At 39.5% G+C, this 21,926-nt stretch overlaps 1 protein-coding gene across 2 annotated transcripts in view; it reads left to right on the forward strand.

Annotated features, from left to right (window-relative positions):
* Positions 1-21,926, forward strand: part of TRIQK (triple QxxK/R motif containing) — a 64,283-nt gene that overhangs the window by 8,554 nt on the left and 33,803 nt on the right. For both annotated transcript variants that reach the window (XM_027737374.2, XM_039380982.1), the window contains exon 2: positions 10,799-10,880. In XM_027737374.2, coding sequence (XP_027593175.1) covers positions 10,820-10,880 — 61 coding nt within the window. In that variant the 5' untranslated portion in view covers positions 10,799-10,819. The remainder of the gene's footprint in view (positions 1-10,798; positions 10,881-21,926) is intronic.

Here is a 21,926-nt window from a genome sequence, read left to right on the forward strand (position 1 = left end):
GCCAACCTTTCACATGTCAGAATCCAGGGTCTTAAAAAGATGTGCCATCTCCTAAAGCAGCAACCCATCAAAAAGTGTTCAATTTTGTATTTCACTAATACTTTTATAGTAAGTAGAATTTCATGTGTACCGTATGACTTGAAACATCCAAAGTAATATTTTTTTTTTGTCAATGTGTTTGTCTCAGTTGGTGTCATCCTTTCCTTTGGTGTTTTTCTGGACAATGAACCCTGCAGCAAAATGTCTTCCTTGTGACACATGCACACTGTTCAGGAGCAGAGGGAATAGATGGGGTCACAGTCTCCCCCCACCCCATTCCCATCAGTGGGAAAAGCCGTGAAAAGATCCCAAGCAGACATTTGCACAAATAGTTGCATCCAGCACCTTCAAACATTCATATGACATTCTGCTACTTCAACTGATACTTTTCTGCTGGTTGATAATTTTCATTTTCGCTGCCTTTCTTCCCAACTGCACTCCATGCTTTTCTCTGTCTTAAAATGAGGCAAGTAAGCACTTTACCAGACTTTCTGATGGCTATCAAAGCTTATTTTTTTCATTTGGTGCATAGAGGTTTTAGCCTGATTTTGATCCATGCCTTTAGTTCAATTTGTGTTCAAGATTCAGATTTTTGATGGATATGAATGATCTTACATTCTCCTCTTTGCCCAAATAGAATATAAAGCTCCCAAAAAGCTTACTTTATTATTTATTTTAAAAATCATTGCCTTTAATGGGATCTCTATGTAGGTTTCAGGAGAGCCAAGTCTTGAGCAATTTAGATATAATCTGCAGAGTGTGCTTGGCCTATTGTTTTGAACTACTTTGAAACTACTGAGCCAATATTATTTGAGCTGTATTAAACTCTTCACCCAATTATGGTGTAATCCTTCAAAACAATAGAGTAGGACTTGGTTTTGAAAATGCTGCTGCTAACATCTATGGGTCTGTTCACTAAGCCTGGCTGTTAAGCTCATTATTAAGTGCTGCAGGACTGAACTTTACATTTTATATGTTAACACTAAGTTAGCTACTGGTTTATCTACTGGTTTTTGCCTCAATTTTAAAGAAGAAAAAAGTACAAAAAAAAGATGTATCATGTTAATACCAATGAAATGCATGTCAACTTTATCTTCTGATCTTTATGGGGAAGATCTGCATCTGGACTCAATCCTGTGCCATGTGGTCTAGGAAGACCCTTTTTGAGCAGGGAGGTTGGACCAGATGACCCACTGTGGTCCCTTCCAACCCATTCTGTGATTAACAGGTTACACTATGTTTAGTCAGTTACTGAAAAATGGAGGAAAACATAAATGCCAAACCCACCAAACTAAAACTCTTTACACTTAATGTTTCTTTTGCCTTGTGACTAGAATAGATTTATTTTTTTTTAAGCTGAGTTGCTTGTCTGAACGCCTAATACAGCACGTGAAACAAAACATAATGCATAAAACTATTTTCCTTCCTTCATAGATCAGTCTGTTTAATACTTATTGAGCTGTAGTAGTTTCAGAGAAAGGAAAAAAAATGCGCATTCATTCTGAACACTGGATAGAAAGATTACCTTTTAAGTCCTTTTGAATACCAAGTTTAGTAATGGAACCAATAATTCAGTTTTGCTGAAGTGTTACGATTAGGTCTACGTGGACTGAAGTATTATTTGCTGCTGTCATTTGTAGTGTGCTTTCAACTTTTGTAAGCTTGCTCAGGCTAAGAAGTGTAGCAATCATTAGGCTATAAACATGATGACCAGTTTTAGCAATTAGAATGACTTGAAGTCACATGAGGGAACATTGTGTCATATTACAGTGGAATATGTCACAGAAGGGCATGTTTGTCTGTCTCCCACCTTTGTGCCTGTGTGGCTTATTTGTGGCTGTTTTCTCTTTTGGTTTTCAGCTATTAGGTTGATTTTATTTGCTGAGAGTTGGGTTTCTGCTTGAATGATAGACAAATTCAATGAAAATGGAGTCAAAATAGATGGAATATCAATATTAGAATTAATGGGGAAAAATTAAGCTGAAACTTAGCCTAACATACTTCAAAAAGCATTTTTTGTTAAAACAGCATGAGAAGAAAGGAAAAATTCCAGCAGTTTCAAACTGTCTTGTTTTGATGTATTACTTCTGAAAAACTACTTCAGCTTTTATATCATTCACTCAGAAATCTTGTGGTTTTAATAGTCCAAGATAATGCAAGGGAAAAGAAAGGCACAATATAAACAGAAAGCATGATCAATTTTTGTGTATGTGAATAACTTAAGAAGTTACAAGATTTATTCTCACTGAAGGTCGTTATCCCATTTTACAATATTGAAAACTTTGTGAAACTGACTGTCCTCTGGATGGTCGTGAACTGTAGTTTAAGATTAATATGCTAAAGAGAAGGATAATTATTCCCTAAGTATTTCTTCTCACTTAAGGAAGAATCAGAATTTCATTTCCATCAAAATGAACCTAAGCTTAAAAACCTACAACTGAGAAATTAACAAGTGTATATAATTAAACCACTCAGGCTTATAGCAAGCTATGTCTTGTGGCAGTCCCAGGAAAGAAGTATCATCTAGGAAAAATGGAATTTTTGTCAGTTCCCCGAATTAAAGGGAGAGGAGAATAGAGAAGTTATTTTCTCATTTAAAGAAGGGAAATCACTCTTTCCTTTCTATAACACCTTTTTTTTTTTTTCTTGGTTTGGAATAAGACTTCAGGAAAACCATGTAGGATTCTATTAAATTCAAGAATGGCAACTTCATAACATATTAGAAGTGAAGTGCTCAGCAGACTTAGCTGATTTTGAAATTTAAGGTCTATGACCTCTAGCTTTATACCTGTTATTTAAATTATTCCCTACTTCATCAAAGGAAATGAGTGCTGAAGGGGTGTATGATGGGCATCAGAGAGGGAGTAAAACTGCCTGGATTTAACTGAACTGCAGAATGTTCACTTTTGACGCTTCAGTTACTGAGGTGGAGCAAATAGTTGTTTCTCATTGTTGCTCTTGACTCAATGAACTTCTAACTCTGGAGGCAGAGGGTGTGTGCTTCATTTGTGTCTTGTGCAGTTGAGGTGGTGGTGATGTCCTCTGCACTTCCCCTCATACCACAGAGGTGGCTGTACAGCATCTGTGGTCGCTCCCATGAAAGCTGTATCCATGCTTGGCAGATGTGCCTCTGGGCATTGGGATAGTCTGGATGTCTATTCTCTTTCTACCCTTTTTAGCTCTGATTTCTACCATAGTCCTGTGTCTATCCCCTGCACCTTCTCCACCCTGCCCTGCTCCCTCTCATAAAAAGGAAGTTTAGACAGATTCTGTTATTTTGAAGAATGTTATTCTGAAATACTGCATATGGTGTCATTTATTGTGTAATTTTCACTTTAGCAGATATTGCTCTGGGAAGTACTGCATTTTGAACTGTCTGGCAAGGCAGAATTGAACCACATGTGTGCTTTTTTTCCTTGATGAACTTCTTTAAGGATATCTTCTTGAGACATCAGTGCCATCATAGATTCATAAAAATGAAAAAAAAGTTCATCCTTGAATGTTTGGAATTTTAAATTTGTTAGATGAAAATCTGTCTTCATATTAAATATATGTTTCACAGATGGTATAGCTCTACTCATATCTGAAGTGAGTAGGGAATTTTTTTCTGAAGACAAATAGCATCCTAATAATGAAAAATAAACATAAGGTACATAGAATCACTACAAGTAAGAATATTCTTCTGCAAAATGTCATGCTTTTTATTACAAGTATAACACCAATTGCTAAATAGGTATCTTCTGTATAAGTAATGTTTTTATTAAGTGAGTTTTGGCCTAGTACATTTTGATTCTTCTTCCTGTAGAAGCTGTGACAAACTATATTCTACCAGGAATGGAAGGAACCTTTTGACATTTTTAATAACCTATTTTTGCTTAAGAAAATGTAGTGGGTTGACCCTGGCCAGATACCAGGTACCCACTAAAGCCGCTCTTTCACTCTCTGAAACTGGACAGAGGGGAGAGAAAAAAAAACCAGCTAAGAATTCGTGAGTAGAGATAAGAGCTGGGAGAGATCAGTTACTGATTACCTTCACAGGCAAAACAAGACTCAGAGGGGGGATAATACTTATATTTATTACTAACCGGAGAAGAGCCAAAGAGAGAGAAATAAAACAGTCTTAAAAACACCTTCCCCCACCCCTCCTTCCTTCCATGTTCTCCCTCTTCCCCCCCAGCGATGCAGGGGGACGGGAATGGGGGTTGCAGTCAGTTGTTGTTTCTGCCGCTGCTCAGGGAGAGGAGTCCTTCCCCTGCTCCCATGGGGTCCCTCCCAAGGGAGACAGTCCTTGATGGACCTCTCCAGTGTGAGTCCATCCCTCGGGCAGCAGCTCTTCCCAAACTGCTGTCCCGTGGGTCACTCCTCCATGGGGTGCAGTCCTTCATGCATCAGCTGTACTGATGTGGGTCCCCCACAGGGGCCACAAGTCCTAGGCAGGAAAAACCTGCTCCAGCGTGGGCTTCCCTCTCCGTGAGCCGCAGGTCTCTGGCTGGACCCTGCTGCATCTTGGGCCTCCCGCAGGGTCACAACCTCCTTCATGCATCCACCTGCTCCAGCATGGGCTTCTCCATGGGCTGCAGGTGGGTCTCTGCACCCTGATGGTCCTCCATGGGCTGCAGGGGCACAGCTGCTCCACCATAGTCTGCACCACAGGCTGCAGGGTCCACAGCTCCCGTGCCTGGAGCACCTCCTCCCCCTCCTTCTGCTGCGGTCCAAAATGGGAAAAGGATCACACGACAGCACAAAGGGGTTTGAGCGAAGTAGAAGGTTGCTCTGAGCTATCACATTTTATTCTTGTCAGGAACTCACTTATGTAGGGTAGGATGGGGAAGGTTCCAGAACTGGGGGTGGAGACACACCATATATGGAAAGGGTAGGAGGGGCTCAGGCCTTATTAGGGTATAGGGGAGGAGAAATGTCCAAATACAGGCATTTAGGGGAGGAACAATACCATATAAGGAAATACTGCAATGCAGTAAATTCTAGCCAATCAGAAACAAGGAATAGAACATAAGGGAATAAACATATTAGAATTTGATAAAACTGGGGTACAAAGCTTTTCAAACCATGCATTAACAATTCTATAACTGTCCTTTGGTAAAGTTAGTTTCTCTTGTCTGTAATGACGAGGTTTTAAAGCATCAGCGAGGGTCCACATGCCTCTGTCATCTTTTGTACACTTCTCGCCATCTTTGGAACTTCTCCTAGTCTTCTCTTGTGCCCACTGCATCCTTCTGCACTGACCTGGGTGTCTATGTCGTTATTCCCATGTTCTCACTCCGCTCTTCCCTGGCTGGAATTTCTTCTGCACAACAATCTTTTGTTCTTAAATATGTTATCACAGAGGCATTACTATTACTTCTAATTGGCTCAGCCTTGGCCAGCGGCAGGAAGTCCATCCTGGAGCCGTCTGACATTGGCTCCACAGGACAGGGGAAGCTTCTAGCAGCTTCCAACAGAAGCCACCTCTGTAGCCCCTCCCCCTCCACACCAAAACCCAGCCACAGAAACCCACTACAGAAAGAAATTTTACATAAATACGGAGTCTTTTTAAAAAATCTTGTTCAGGTTTTGCAACTCCTAAAATTATCACTTTGTTCCTGGCTGTGAGCAAAGTTAATGATAATCTTTTCAACTCTTCAGGTGTTTAAAAACATTTAGCAAAAGTATGTAGATTTTTGGTAAAGGAGCAAATGCAAATATTTAGGCCTAAATATTCCCACCAAATTTTAGGCACCCTGAAGAGGTTTAGGAGCATAACAAGAAAGCAATATTGCCGGAGGTGATTTGCATTCCTTACCATTACATATCTTTCTTCAGCCATTATAAAGGGAGCAGAGGTGGCCTCCTGTATAACCTGTGTGTCTCATGTTCCTGAAATTTAGTGGAACTAATCAGGGCTGTTGATGAAATTTATTTTTCATAATATATTGCCTTAAGATTTTGAAACATTCAGGAGAATACACTGAAAATTCATATGAACCTGTGTATTACTTTCGTTAAAAAAGTGCAGAGCTAATTTCATGGGGTTTGTAGGTACTGTATAGCTATCAAACAACAGAGCGAGCTGCTTTCCCTAGAGTGCAAAGGGCACTTAGTGGAAGTGACAATATATGTTTTGTTCCTAATGCTTACGTGAAGCTGTGAAACAGCCTGATATATATCAGAATAAAAGTTATAGTTCCTTTGTGATTTGAATCTTGGGATGTGGTACAGCGTTTGTTGTCCTTGTGTAGAAAGTTAAGATTATTTTAATATCTGTTCCAGCTGGAGTTATGGATCCTGATTTTTTGATTAATTTTCCCAAATTTAATTGAATTTAAATCACCTCTGCTGCTTTCCAGATTAAATTAATAAATGTTAAATTCCTTTTATTAAAAGAAAAATAAATAAATCCCAAAATAAAGCAAAAGTAGATTCTGCAAGAGGCAACATGGGCAGGGTACTCTTTCCTTTGAAATAATAGTCTCATCCTTTGAAAGAGACTTTCCAGAGGAATGGTGAAGACTGCTGTAAGACTTATCAATAAAACATGAATTTATTTTATTTTCCAGTTTTTTTATTTGTGCAAGGTTATTTTAAGTAGTGGTGGTAAAGATTTCTAAATTCTTTCTCTTGGTTGAAGTATGGTTGAAGAATTCAACTGCATTGTTCTTGCAGTTCTAGTTGCAGGCTTCTTCCAGTGCTATACTGATAGACCTTAACTACTGTACTTCAGCAGTATACCAAAAACAAACAAAAAAGGAATTATTTTTAAGGTAGATAGCTATTTGCAATTAAGGATGAGCACATATAGAGATGCTGAAGACTTGGTACAATAGTGTTACATTTGTAGTGGTTCTTTTCTATCCCGAAGTTTTACTTGCTTTTCTCTCACTGACTAGTAATACTTCAGCTACAGAACCAGTCATTTCATTGATTATTTCTTTTACGTGCCCTCTGTTAGGTAACTTACTGTTGAAGAATACAGACAATACTATCAAATATCACTGCTAAGAAAGTTTGTGTGCATGAACATATGTATGTCTTTTGAGTGTTCACTGGTTCACATTTTAAGCTTTATCACTGTTATTAATCATTTGTATTGCACCAATGATGTTCAAAATGCAATCTTTGTGCTATATAGTTCCTATTCTTATTTTTATTAGTGTTTTTACAATCATTCATTATAAGTTTTCTATTTCATTAAAGAAATGCTTCTTCATTTTCTTTTTTTTTTTTTTTTTGTTGATGTACAAAATACTATGTATATATCAAGAATAGTGAGCTGGGATTCAAACACTCCTGTAGCCAGACCTTGAATGGACATTCAAAATTAGTTTTTATCTCACAAAATACTACTGGTAGTTGAAGGTGATAGTAGGCAAGCTATTATGTGTTTTAATTATTTTCAACCACTACTTAGGAATAAAAGAAGACAAAAATAAAATCACGTGTTTCCCTGAGAGTATAAACCTTTAAAGGTGAATTCCTAGAGGGGAAGTGAAAGGGGGTGAAAAAACAGTGAAGGGTACCACAAAAACAAAGATGTCTTTTAATCTCGTAGTATCTCTGAAGCCAGAAATAAAAAAATCATTCGTTTGGGCCTCACTTTATTTTCTTAAAACCATCTTATATAAAAGCTTGAAAGTTGAGGACAGCTCACGTTGCCTTCATATTGTCTGAAATTACTCTTGAAGTATTTTTAGTTGCCAGTAAAAGGAGCAGTGGCAAGCTCCTTATGTGTTTTTTAAAATTGTTATGTAGTCATTAAAATTTCAGGGAGTTGAAGGCTGCTTGGGATGCATGCAGCATGGCAGGCTGCCTATCCCTTTGGTTGGTGAAGAAATTCAGGAGAAGCCAGATCCTCCCCTTGCTGACGTCAGAGATAGCAAAATGGCCAGAGACTCGAGTGCAAATCTCATTTACAGTGAAGATGACCTATTATTCTAGAGTGACCACTGTTATTTTAAATGGGGAGAATTAGTTTTGTGACTCATAAAGGTTTCAGGCTTTTCCTTTATGTAAAAATGGTCAGAATGTTACATTGAAAACCACTCCTACAGCAAGGTTCATAAATAATAAATATTGCCTCTTATTAATCCATATTTTAGCTTAAGTCTGGCTCATGGCAAGTTGCTTCCTCAGGGAATACGGGATTCTTTACAAGAGAAGGTGATGAGCCATAGTCCCCAAGGAATTAAATTGTGAAAACAATCTCAGTTTTGTACATACTAATATAGATCCGTTATTCCCTTTCCACATCTATCACAACACGTTCTAAATTGTGGCTGATCTTTTATGCAAATAGCTGTCTTATTAGACATCGGGCTGCATGTGCCAATGTCTCCATGGGTTTCTCGGGCCTTTGCTATCTAACCATCAAAGCAGTGGAAATGAATGATGATTACTGCATCCCTTTGAAGAACAAAGAGTTGAGGTTCTAAATGTGGGAGTCGGTGACACTGATCCATGTAGACAAATGCGAGTATCTCTGTGGCTCATATTAAGTCATAAAGAAATAAGTCATTAAGAAATAATTTTTGCCTGTGTTTTCTTCTTGTGTTTTATTGGCATTACTAAAACTGCAAACGTCTTTCACAGCTGATGTTTTGTTACAAAACATTAGTAACTATTGAAATTGCAAAAGGCAAGTCAAAACAGTCTCTAACAGTGGTGTAAAAAGGCCAAGAACTAGTTTTACAGTGTAAAAATGTATCTGTTGTCTCCTCAATTAGCTGAAAGTTCAAATAGTTCTTTTATTAATTATTATGATGTGAACGTTATGTGCAAAATGCGGCTCAGTCTAGAGAATTTCTGGGAAGTGTAATAGAAGGAAAAAAAACCCAACCCAGTGGATTACAGTTCACCGCTTATGTGTTTTACATAAAACAGGGAGTATTCTCTGAATTCGACGAAAGTAATGTATGGAAACATTAGAACACTATAATTGAATTTTCAGTTCAGAATAAAAAATAGTAGCAGTCTTCTGTACCTTGCTATTATTCCTGAATACATTTAAAATGGTTGCTGACTTTGGAGCATCTAAGTTAATTCTATGCCCTGTGTCCCACATGTGAAATTAAGGAGCCTGGATTTGTTGCTTTTCATTAAATTCTAATAGTTACTATAGAATAGATAAATACAAAATAATAAACTTTGTGGTTTTAAAATGCACAAATAACTGGGCGAATCATTTCTGCAGCTATATTTTAAACCTTTTTTGAAGCTATGAAGGAGATAACGATGAATGTTTAAGCTTGGGATGCTGACAGTAGCCTATTCAGCAGTGCTGTGGCATGCTTTTTGGTTCATGATTTGGCATCTCAGTACCTTCAAGGGCTGCACTTCCCAGACAGCGTGCCTTGGCAGAGACTAGGGAAGCTTGTCTTGCTGTAACACGGCTGGTTATGCCTAACAGAAAAGTACAACTCTTGCAGATACTCTAAGGCCATATGTGCACAGTCTGCAGATGGTTTATGGCTATCCAGGGTGATTCAGCCAAAGTTTGCCCTTTGCATTGTGCTCGCCAAGGCTGGTTGGGAAAAGGCAGGGGTTGGCTGCTGTGCGTCTTTAGTGCTTGAACTACAAATCTGACACTTTTGGAAGATGTCAGTCCTCTCGTGAGTGCAGGCGTTGATGTTGGGACTTTTGTGTCATAGAGGCAGTCAGATGGTGGGGCTCATCATCACTGTGGTGCATAATGTCTTCAGCCCAGTCAAACTGGTTCAGTCTCAGTGTTTTGAGCAATAAGCCAGTTATTTCTTAATTAGGGAAAAAGAGGTGAAATTAGCGTGTTTGTAGGATCTTTCTGTATCCTTTGAGTGGCAACCTTGTGAGGGGATGAATACAAGACCATAAGGTTTTGCATGTTATAAGGTACATTGGAAATTTGCTAGAACACTATTCAGATGATGCTTTTTCAGATACATGGGTGGTGTGGGAGCACCATGTACCAAAAAGAGCATCTTTGGATGGATCAGAGTACACTTCTCTGTGCAATCCTAGTGTCACCTGCTTGCACTGTGCAATACGTGAGAAGCCCATTCAGGAGCTGGGATGGTTGTTATGTAAATGCACTGAAGATGATTTAAACTATCAATACCATGGCTGAGAGGTGTAAAATGGACACAGACCCAGCTCTCAGTTTTTGTTCTCCACTTTCTTTTGATTCACAGATATCTAGACGCCATGGCAGGAAGGTAGGAGAGTGTGGGGTTGCTGTGTTTTAGGTATCTGTTCCTCCCTTTTGCTCAAGGTGGCTGGAGGGATGTGTCTGCAGGTGGGTTTCCCGAGCAATTACATCTGTGGGCGCACACATGGCTAGTCCTGCCTCTGACTCCTGTGTGTAGTGCCAATATGTTTGCCAATAATGGAAACAACTCTCAATACTGCATTCACTCCCTGGTTTACTAAAGAAACAAATTATATAGGAATGTAATTCAGTGGTACCAAATGCGGAATTACAGTGCAATCAGTTTAAATCCTTTCTTTTTTCTTTATTTTTATTCAAACTAACAGGCATTATGTAATGTTAATAACCCATGCAATGGAGAAAAAGGTATGTTTAGAATGTATCTAATAGTCTTCAGAATAGTGATGATTAACTCCAATGTCTCATTGTACTCTGGGAAGGCTTATGTCTTTGTGTATAATCATGTAAATGTTGCTTGTTACCATTTTTTCTGATATTATAAGTAATAGATTTTCTTAGTAATTTATTTAGGAATAATGTTGTGCTTTTGTGGTTTTTTTGTTGTTGTTGTTTTTTCTAATGCAGTGATTTTTTGGATTGAAAACAATGGGTAGAAAAGATGCCTCTACATCAAGGACTCCTGTTGACCAGTACAGGAAACAGATAGGTAAGAGTTCAAAAGAAAAGTTTGTCTGCTTTAAAAAAAACTTTTTTTTTTTCCAGTCAGACCAGCTAGTTTAACAAAATGTATTACTCCTCTTCAGAAACTTAATTTTGCAAATGCTGTTGACTGATTCATTCAGTAAAACCTTTTATGAAGGCAGTGTTTTGAGTAACTTGATCAAGTTCATGCTCTGTGTTTGGAAATACTAGTGAAATACTGCAGTGAAGTGGCTTCACAATGTTTCTGAACTGTAGGAACTTTCCTTATTTTCCTGATTGTCTCTAATTTCAGATATGGGCATTTGTAACAAAATGCTCTTCCTCATTCATAACAATTTTTGAAACACTGAATGACACAGACCTTTACATTGTATAACTGCATTTATTCTCACATTAATGGAATACTTTAAACATGTTAATAATTTCTTTCCTTATGTCTTTTTCTGTCCTTACTTGTTGCATATGTAGGTAACATGTATACAGAGTACGCACATGCGCACGTGTACGCTCATATAGATACTTACATAGCAGGCTCAAATCCCTATTTCTTTGCTTAAATGCAAAGGTGACTTATTTCTGAAATCCATACATGAGGATTCTGTCTCTACGTGTTAAATAATATTATAAAGCAGTCACTGTATTTAAAAAGTACATATATAAAATGAAGTGCCTTTGTCTATACTCAGTTATTTAAGTAAATTACTTTGTTTTACAGTTGCTAAGCACACACATCTGTGTTTAAATATGCAGAAAATAGCAAGTGTCTGGGAAAAAAAAAGTTGTTTACAATGTACATTCTTATGGTGAATGAGCTAGGGTTATGTGAATAATTTTATTTTTATCATGTCTCAATTTTTTTAATGTTGCCTCATTATTTTAATATAACTCTTTTAGTGGTCTTTTCAACTTCCTGTGAAGTTGAAAGTAAGGGATTATTTTGTATTTTATTTGTTTTAGATAACTGTGAAATGGTCTATGTTTCTTAATCTTGGGCAGTTTGTGTGGCTGACTTCTTGGCTTATTCTCTGAGATACTTAGAAACATGGCTGAAAGCTTTTGAGTGCAGATAAAATGGAAAAATGTTTCAATAGATGAGCTCTCTGCTTTTGTGCGATTTAGATTTTTGTAGAAAACCTTGCAAGGAAACTGTTACCCAGTAGATGACACCACAAGTGTTTCACCCAAATGGGTTTGGTGAGAAATGGGAGCCCTGCAGCTCGTCTTTGGGACAACTCGTCCTGTGTAACTGGGTCATTTGAAAGAGGATGATTGTATCAGCTCTCTGACATTTTCTCCATGTCCGTTTCATCGCAGTCACTTCTTTTTCAGCCATCTCCTTTAGGGTTGCTTTTTTTTTTTTTTCTTGTGAATGCTTTCAGGTGACCATGGTTAGAGTTGTTTATTGAAGTCCTCTGTAGGGTGGCAGAGTCTGGTGATCAGTGGGATCACTGGAGAGACCCGGAGGATGTAAAGTTGCATCTGAGAGTCAAATAATTACCTCCTGCTCTTCCACAATGTAGTCTGTTTCTTGCGAATTGCTACCATGTGGCACAGTGGTTGGACATGTCACACCTGTGAGGTGCCAGGACTGATCAGATGTGCCTTGAGCAGGGGAGAGGACACTGTGCTTTAGCAAGGGGCTAAGAGTAATTGTATTGGGACCAAGCACTCAGAGGGACCCTGTTATGTTGCTGACTCAACAGTTTTGGCCTGGCGTGTTGTCTGAACAATTTGGCACCTTCCCTGTTATACAATGCAGCATCGTGATCCATTGGGTACTGCAAAATACAGTGGGGGCTCATAATAAGCTAATTTTGTTTAGATGCGACACATTGCTCTTAACTTGGCAAAAGCAAGTGTTAAAAATTATCAAGGGGAAGAATCTCATGCTGGTAGGCAAATAAACCACATAACTTAGTAGGTGTTTCTGTGATTGTAGTATACCGTAGAGGACAGAGAGCAAGAACTAAAATAGACTGTCCTCTGCCTGTCCTCTGCTGATGGTTGTTTCAGCTCCCACTCTGGTCATTCACTGATACAGCTATAGAGTTTGCCAATGGAAATTATTTCTCTGAACTTAATGAATGTGAGAGGAAGAGTTTTAAAATTATGGATACTGTTTTATACTTTAATGTTACAGGTGTGTGAGTTTTATGTATAAGCATTTTGAGCTAGCTTTAGGCTTGGTAGCTGAGCTTGATGGAGTGATCCCTCTAGTCTCATTATGCCTTTAGGTGTATTATAGGACAAATAGGTGTACTATTGACAAATATGGTCCAATATTGCCCTGACAAAGATGGAAATATTTCAGTTTTTTTGCCATTACTTCTTGGTTTTTTGTTCTTATATAGTTTTGCGTAACTGGAAATAATTCATCCGTTTATCACAAGGTTGGCGAGGACCAAAGGAGATCATTTCATCCAACCACCCTGCTCAAGCAGAGACACAAAGAGCTGATTGTCCAGAACAGAGTTCAGATGGCTGTCAAGTATCTCCAAAGATGGAAACTCCACAACCTCTCTTCCTATGTTTAACCATCCTCAGAGTAAAAGGGTTTTTTTTAATGTGTTTCTGTTTGTGCCCATTGACTCTAGTCCTGTGACAGGGCACCACTGAGAAGAGTCTGGCTCTGTCCTCCCTTCAGGTATTTATATACATTGATGAGGTCCCCCTTGAGCCTAGTCATCTCCTGGGTAAACAGCTCCAGATCTCACAGCCTTTTCTCATAGGAAAGATGCTCTAGATTCTTCATTTTAACTCCTTGTCATGGTTTGAGATAGCCCCAACATCCAATTCCCTAGCTCCATCCCCCCTCCCATATCTCAACCTAATGCGAGATGGGTTTTTCCAGACAAAACACACCAGACTCAAAGTGGGGAAAAGGGAATATATTACAATGACTGTACAAATAAATACCATATCACATTATACACATGATCATAACTATCTCTACCATGACATATGTATTTACAATGGATCAGATCTCTTCTCTCCTCCAAATAAAAGTCCAGGAGGGAAAGAAGGACAGATCCCTTCCAGTCTTTAAACAGCAGCATCTTCTGAGGCAGCAGGTTTCTTCTTCTCATGCATGTAGCAGCTGATAGCTGGCTTTCTGCCAGCATCCACGAGGGAGGTATTCAAGCTCCCCCGGCCCCATCGCCTCACAACCGAGGGGTCTTTCGTGGACTTCGTAACCCCAGACAAGGTCGTTTCACCACGTCATATCACGAGACACAGGGGGGTCTTCGTGACGGTCTGGTATCTCCAGGAGATTCAAGCTCCTTGCAGGGCCTCTGTGCCCTGTCTCTCAGGCTGCCACCGTGGCAGCAGTGCAAGGGGGGGAAGCCAAGGTCGCTTCCATCTGGCCGTCCCGGTCCAGCTGCGGGAGCTCCGAGCTTCTCAGCTCCTCTCTCTCCGGTGCTGCATGTCTAAAACTGCTCTCCAAAATAGGAGTCCATGTCCCTCTTCTCCAAGAGGGATCTCAAGGGAGTTTTGGGGGAGTGTGGTACAGTCTTACCCCGAAGAACTCTGTAGCTCTCAGTTGCTGGCTCTCCTTTCCTCGGCTCTCCTTCCAGGAGTCCTTTCTCTGGTGCTGCATGTTGCCCTGCTGCTCCTTCAGTTCAGGTCTTATCTCTGGCTCTCTGCCAGTTTCTCTGGTCAGCGTCGGCTGCTGCTCTGCGCCCATGGAGAAAACATCTCCCGGCATAACTACAGGCACCTAGCCCAGCTTTATGCTGTTCCAGGTCCCTGCAGCCCCCAGCCAGGGGCTGGGAGGGGGCCAGAGGCCCCAAGGGGCTCAGAGCCCCTACCTCGTGGCTCTACAACATGGCCACCTCTCCCAACAACCAAAACTACAACTCTTCTTTTCCGGTCTGGTTGTGATATGTTTACATTTCTGCAGGAGCGCCCATTGGGCAGAATTTCAAAACTTCCAGGGGTTTCCACCCCTTGGGGTCTACCACTTCTCTTAGCCTCTGGGGAGAACAAGGTTCAAACCACTACACTCCTCTTGATTCTTCTCAATCTGATTTTATTCCAATACTTATTAAAACTTATACAGAAAGAATTTAATTTCTTTCTTAAAATACGTTCATCCAATAAACTCTAGATTTGACAGCTTAGGTACTTTCAGGTGCTTTTATAGGGATGCTTCAGAGTGAGGCTGTTCAACAGATGACTCCTCAGAATAAAGAATGCCCTAATGCTCCAGACTCATTTGTTTTGGAGATGGACATTTGATCACCCTTTTTGAGATAGGTTATATCTAGAAACAGTGAGCAAAATGAGGCTGCACAGGGCCTGTCTTTAAAAAAATTAACTTATCAAATGCATTTAAAGTTCAAAATGTATGCTTAGAGTGATTGCTATCCTTCCTTTCCAGGCATTTGGTATCTATGGATTATTGAAAATATTATGATAGATGCTAGCTGAACAGCTATCTCTTGCTGACTAATGGTGTGATGTTATTTTTTAGCTCACAATTTAATGTTTTCTAGCCTTGCTGGATAGAAGGTAACCAGATTGAAACGTTTTTCATACCTTTTTTTTTTGATGGAAAATGGCAGCCTTCAAGGAACAACATGTCACGAAGTCGTATCAACTTCAACACAATTTTCAGTTAGATGTTTAGTGGAGTAATTTGAAATAAAAGCAGATTTTTAATTTCATTTTGTTCCAAGCTTTCTGTTTTGTTCTGAGTTTCCATACGGCATGCCACATGTTTGCTCTGTGCCACAGTTCAAGTTCATGTTGATCACTTCAGTTCAGCCGTTTGCCTTTTCCTCTCCTCCATGAGAGGAGAGGTGTCTTGTTTGCCACTGTGCCGCTAGCAGTTGCTGTTTGCTTCAGTAGCATTTTCAGAGGATTCCCTCAGCGCAGAGATTGATACTGCTCTTCTCTGTCAGCTGGCTTTCAGCCATCTCTCCTGCCACCAGCCAAAATTTGTCTGTAGTGCCACTTAAGCAAGTGCTCTGGTATCTGACAGTGGCATTGCCCGTTCAGTGGGGAGCAGAGGCAGTCTTTGAGTTACCAGACCAAACTGGCACTGGCTTTGTGATGCCTGTCCCCAAATGGGACAGGAAACAACAGCAACAACCTTCTCAAACTGGCGTAGGCTGTGCGTGGAGGAGGGAGGATGGCACTGAGGGAGTCTCTCCCCATTCAGATCTCCGTAACAGCCAAGGCTGTGAAAGAAGCATGAGCAAAAGTAATTTTAACACTTTTTATTTATCTCTCACTCACATACCCAAACATACACCTGCAGTGCAGCAGCAAGCAGGGCAGCTCCTCTGCAGAGCGTTTCCTTCTCCCTGCTGCTGTTTGTGCTGCTGTGCTTAATTTGCTGGAATCTGTGGAAAGGTGTGAGGCAGTATACATCCTTCTGCATTTATGCAGCTTTGCTCCACAAATGCTGTGAAAATAGCAACAGGTTTTGTACCATATTTGCTTTGTTTACTGTTATGTGTGCTTTAAGTTCCCAGAACAATTCCACATGTATATTTTCCATCCTTCTTCATCTGGTGTGTCGCTTGCTCGGCATGGAAGCCGCAGGATTTGTGGGTAGTGTTCATGACTCGTGTGATTGTGGGATCCTAAGCAGGCATACTGAGAGGATTATAGCATAACTAAAACCTGGTCTACAAACCAGGAATAGACATACTTTTGGCTCCCATTACTATTGTGTTGCTGTAGCATAATTTTTCATGAGGGAAGGTTGTTTGCCAATCATTCAACCTTCAATTTGTAGACTCAAAGGTCTGCCTATTGTCTGCTCTGTATCTCCTGACTTGCCAGCTTGATCCTTTAGGAACTGGTGCTTATATAGGCATAACCCAGGGGTTCTCTGGAGTAAACTAAGCTACTCACATCCCCTGGAAAGGAGTAAGAATTATGAATGAAAATACATTCTCTTTTTGTTTTGAAAGCACAGGGTGGTAGGCTGAGCATGGTGACTTGGTGATGGAAGTGGTACTCATTGGCATCACATATGCAGAGCAGTGGAGTGGTAAAAGGGACTGGGTGGGAGTACTGAGACGCTGGCTGTATCAGCTCAGGAGGGGAGAGAGAACTGCCCACCTGAACCGACAGATAAAACTCTGTAGGTAAAGTCAGCCCTTTCTTAAAACTCCTTGGTGTGGAGACTGGTGACTTTTCCAGAAGAAAGACACCTCTTCCTAGTGCCAAGGTTTATAGTCTTACTGTAGCCCTGATGAGATAGAGAAGAGCTTGGAGGCTAGTGGCAGCAAAAGCATCCCTGGAGTTCCCAACCCCAGCTACCAGCTGGAGCCTGGACCTGTTGTCTCCCTGTCTCTGGAGGGAAGCCTTTCTTGTGACAGATTGCCATCTCCACCTACTCTACTGCTAAAAAAATTGTCTTTACTCTCTACTGCCTCACCTTTTCTCTGTTTTCTGTTATTGTTCGCCTTCTCTGTGTTTCTACAGAGTTAGTGTGCCTCCAAGTTTCTTATCCTGAATAGTGCTGTTACATACTCAGAATAAACTGGCCACTAACAGCCTTCATTTTCAGCTTAAAAAAAGGGAAGTGTTATATTTTGATAGTTTCTTCTGAAATATATTGCATACTTTGAAGTGAAATGTGATTGTTCGTTTTGTTTTGGATCAGGAAATGCTTGTTATCAGCATGAAAAATTCAGATTTAATTTCTGAAACAACAGTAAGAGCAGCAAGAGTAAAAAGTGTTTGGACTGAATTTGTGCTGAAAATTTCAAAATTTCACCATTTGTCACAAAACAGGTGAAATTCTTCTCTGTAAAGAAAAGGCAACAGGACCAGAAGTCAGCATTTACATCAAGATTGCTCTCCACTGTCACAAGCAAAAGTGTAGCAGGACTGATATCAATGGAAGAAAAATGATCCGGTCTATTTTTTTAATTAGTCATCTTTTTTTCCCCCGTATTTGATGTCAGTCACCTATTTACTGTGGGAAAGAAAGGGAGAGGAAAAGTACGTAAACAAATACTGACTACTCTAAGTTGAGACAAAAAGGGGAGAGATCTCTCCTACTATTTATTTACAGTGTAAGAAAACCCAAGAAATAAGCAGTTCCAATGTACAGAGGGTTTTTTTGCATATGGAACATTACATTTGCTCTCTTGAATTTTTCTAATAAAAATCTACTATTAAGCACATAATAAAGAGAAGTAAAAAAAAAAAAAAGCCTTCCTTTTGCTATTATGTGTGACTGTTGGCAAGTTTCGGAATCTGAGTTTCATACTTCACAGTGATATGCCACTGATACCATGTGTAGTCTCTTTTTTTTAGGAGGAGGTTTTATGAAGAATGAATTTTGGTATTACAAAAAGGGAACTAGGTCCTTTGGTCAGTGATTGCTTTTTGATTTTAATTTTATGCCAGTGGAATCACTTCTTGGAAACTAAAGCAGGAGCAGCTGAGGAAAACACTGCTGTGAAGTGAAACCTAGTCTGGCTATACTAATTTAATCCACATTTTGTGACGATTGGGATGTTTTAAATATGTTCCGTGGAGACTGATGATGGATTTTAAGCATATACCGTTTGTGATCATGTATTTTTTAAGTCCAAAACAGTAAAGCTATATTTTATTGCCTTAGCTTAGAGCATAAAAGGTGATGGTAGATCTGTATATGTACTTACGTTTGTGTGGATATTATTTAGTTTTCGTTTGCTGGGCAGACATAGTCCCAGCCTGAGCAAGGATGGGAGGGAGGGGCAGCTGCAGAGCCAGGGTGTTGTGGGAATATGTACATATACCATAAAGAGAAGCTAAGGAGAAAGGGGGTGTATCTAAACCCTTACCTCCCATCCCCTCTTCCACAGCAAAAGCTGAGTTTCTTTGAGCTTGTTTGATTATATTGCTTTTACTGTATGTTCATACTTCACTTGTTTAGTACTTTTATACCAATGGAGGCTCACAGTCTGCTCTTATTTTAATCTCATCAACAATATCACCATTTCACTCAGCGGAGTTGCTACAAATTTGTAATAGGTGTAAATGAGAGTGAAATTTGACATGTTTCCAGTTGGTGAATTGCATATTAGCCTGATGTTATTTCAAGAACTTGCAATTCCTGTAAGGTGTCCGGTGTCCATACCAGCTCTTGCAATGATACATATTTGTGTGTGTACTTACTCTCATTTCTGCGGTCAAAAAAAAAGTCAACCTAGAAAAAGCTCTTACAATCCTTTACAAAATACATAAAATTTTCACTATAGACACATAAGCATGTGTATATTACATTCAGAGACAGAGCAGTTTAACATTTTTAGAAATTCTTTCACCAAGCTTTGAAAATCTTAGCTCATATGTGAAAGCTGGACTTCACAGTACTTACTGTGAATATGTAAATTAACTTCAGACACCCATTTATAAAAAATCTTAGACATAATTTTTCTATGTATACAGTGATCATATATATGCATTCTCTTCGTGTAGTGCAGGTGCTTATATTTGTAGGCAATATTACATCAATATAAATTCAAGGAGCGTTGGGCACTGAACTACAAATATGATTTCCTCTCATTTCATCATAACAAAGCAATGGAGAAGGCATAAGAATGAAATGCCCAGTGCAGATGCATCTCTCAGGATGTACTTGATAGATGTTTAAGTTGGACATAATTAGTAGTTGTAACTGCATTTCTTTAGTTACAATGCTATGAGATGTAGCACTAGTTTTTTGTTGATTGCAGTTAAGTTTTATCCAGCCATTGTCCTGCCATGGAGGATGGTGGTCTGTTAACCTTCTGCTACTGTCTGGGCCAGCAGGAATAAAGGCAACAGGGAGTCTGGCAAGCATTGCAGGGGTAGTGGTCTCAGAAGAAAGACATAGAATCACCTTGGATCAATTCAAGAGGTTTAACTGAAGAGATTGTTGTATTTCATGCTTCAGGATGTGGCCTGTGTGTTATGTAGTTCATCAGGCATTGAACTTAGGGCCTTAAAAGAATGTGTTAGATCTCTGTGTTCAGGGTAATTATGACCATAGAAGAAGTCATCTGGTTTTTGTAATGAATTTGTTCACCTTTGTGATTGTTGTCATGCAGTCCATTAATTGAATGTTGTCATGGACCTCTGTAACTGAATTGTTTTAAAAATATTTTTTTTTCAGTGGAAGCTTTTGCTTATATTATGCCTTATTTTGGAAGAAAGCTAGGAACTGGATACGTTGTGGTTTCCAGGGTCTTGAACTATTTGTGGGATTGTCTGCTAGGTTCTACATATTACTTGCAGGCTTTTAAGTGTTGGATGAGAAGAAAAGTTACAGGGCAGAAGCAAAATGATATTAGGAAGCTCAAACTGCTAGAATGAAAATATGAAAAGGCAGTTGCTTGATTTGAATTACAGGTACAGAAGTCTCAAATATCGTGCAAATAGCTTTTGCTTTTACTTGATGGTAAAGGCTGATTAGAATAAGTACTATTGAAAGTATTCACAAATTCAAAGTTATTTTGAGATTTTTCATTTGCGTAGCAGTTGAATCAGTACAGAAAAGCACCATGAAGTGAACAAAGAGCTCTACAATAAGTGGAATGTGGGAAAACAAATAATTTGCCCTGGTTTCAGTTAATAAATTTACAGATAATATAAGGCAAGTCACTAATATTTTGCTTAATCTTTGAAATACTTTACTTGAAATCTGGTCCTTGTCATTATCCCAGCTACACAGATACCCTATTTACCATGGGACTGTGTGAATTTTGCTCTGCTAAGCTATTGATGCTGTTCTACAATAACTCATATATTAAATAATACTATTTTCAAGAATTTTGGCTGCCTGTTAAATAAGAAAGGTGGAAAAGCCTGCCTTTTCCTTCATTTATTTTCTGTGAATATCTTATCATTATCAGCATATCTGCTGTAAGATTTGTAGCAATATTGATTGCGATATTTGATTTTTCATTAAGAAGGTAACAGTAATTTTAGAATGCATGGTGTTTTTATTGTTAGAAATAATTTTCCTGTGATATTTTAACCAAATACCTGTGGGCAATTCATAAGACTTGGGGTTTGCATAATCTAGGGTATGATAGGTAAGAGGATGTGACACAGCTTGTCAGTAAATCACTTGCTCAGGTTCAGCCTGGGTGATAGTCATGGGAAGATGGTAACTGCCTGGCAGATGTTGGGTGGCATTTATGATGCGTTGTTTGTGCATTCAGTTCCTAGTGGAGAAGTGTTGAAAAACATCATTATTTGTTGGCAGTCAAAACAGAGAGGAGCTGGATAATGAACTAGCATATGGAGTGAAACAGTGTCTCAGCATTAGACATGGTCCCTTCAGCTCAAGGTTACAGCATACTGATGAGGTGTGCCCAGATTCACTGAAGCTGTTTTGAGTAAGTCTGAGCTCACAGGCTGCATTAAACCCCTCAATTTTGAGCTTTTTGAGCGTAGAGCTCATGTTGACCTGTCTCGTAGCAGCGCTAATTAACTTGGCCATGATGCTCTGTATTATGGCAGTGAATCTCCTGCTTGCACCTTGGCAGTTCCCATCACAGGCAGAATGAGTCTGCAACTGTCAGTTTAGACCTGGCCTGAGAGACCTTCGATCATTGTAAACTGGAGAGCTGGAAGAAGTTTTAAGTTAAAATAGAATGCAAGTGAGGCCTCCTAGGAGTTTTGCAGGCACTGAGTGGGTATGTGTAAGAATCATCTCTACAGGCTTCTGTTCTAATAGGTGAAGGGTCTGAGTTTGGGCTGGTGATTTTTGTCTGCACTTGTAGGTTAAAGCAGGTGTAGCACTGCTTTCTGACAGAGGGGTCAGCTGGCATCGAATAACCTAGACCTACTATTAAACTCTTTTATCCCTAAAACCAAGCAGCTGCTTGCAAATTGCTTGTGGAAAATTGCTCCAGACAATTTTCAGTTCACTCTTGAGCCATGTGTAGAAAGTGTTTGGGAATAGGCTACAACTGTCAGGGACTTCTGTAACAATTGGAATGCACATACCACTGAATTCAAGTTTCTATTCGCATTGTCTAATATATTGGTGCAAAGTGACCTTTAGCAACACCTACCTCTTTCTACTTGTTCACCATGTCGCAGTGTA

Source organism: Pipra filicauda, unplaced genomic scaffold (assembly GCF_003945595.2).
Source record: "Pipra filicauda isolate LSUMZ 115617 unplaced genomic scaffold, ASM394559v2 scaffold20_size4479445_pilon, whole genome shotgun sequence".
In the NCBI taxonomy this organism is placed as follows: domain Eukaryota; kingdom Metazoa; phylum Chordata; class Aves; order Passeriformes; family Pipridae; genus Pipra; species Pipra filicauda.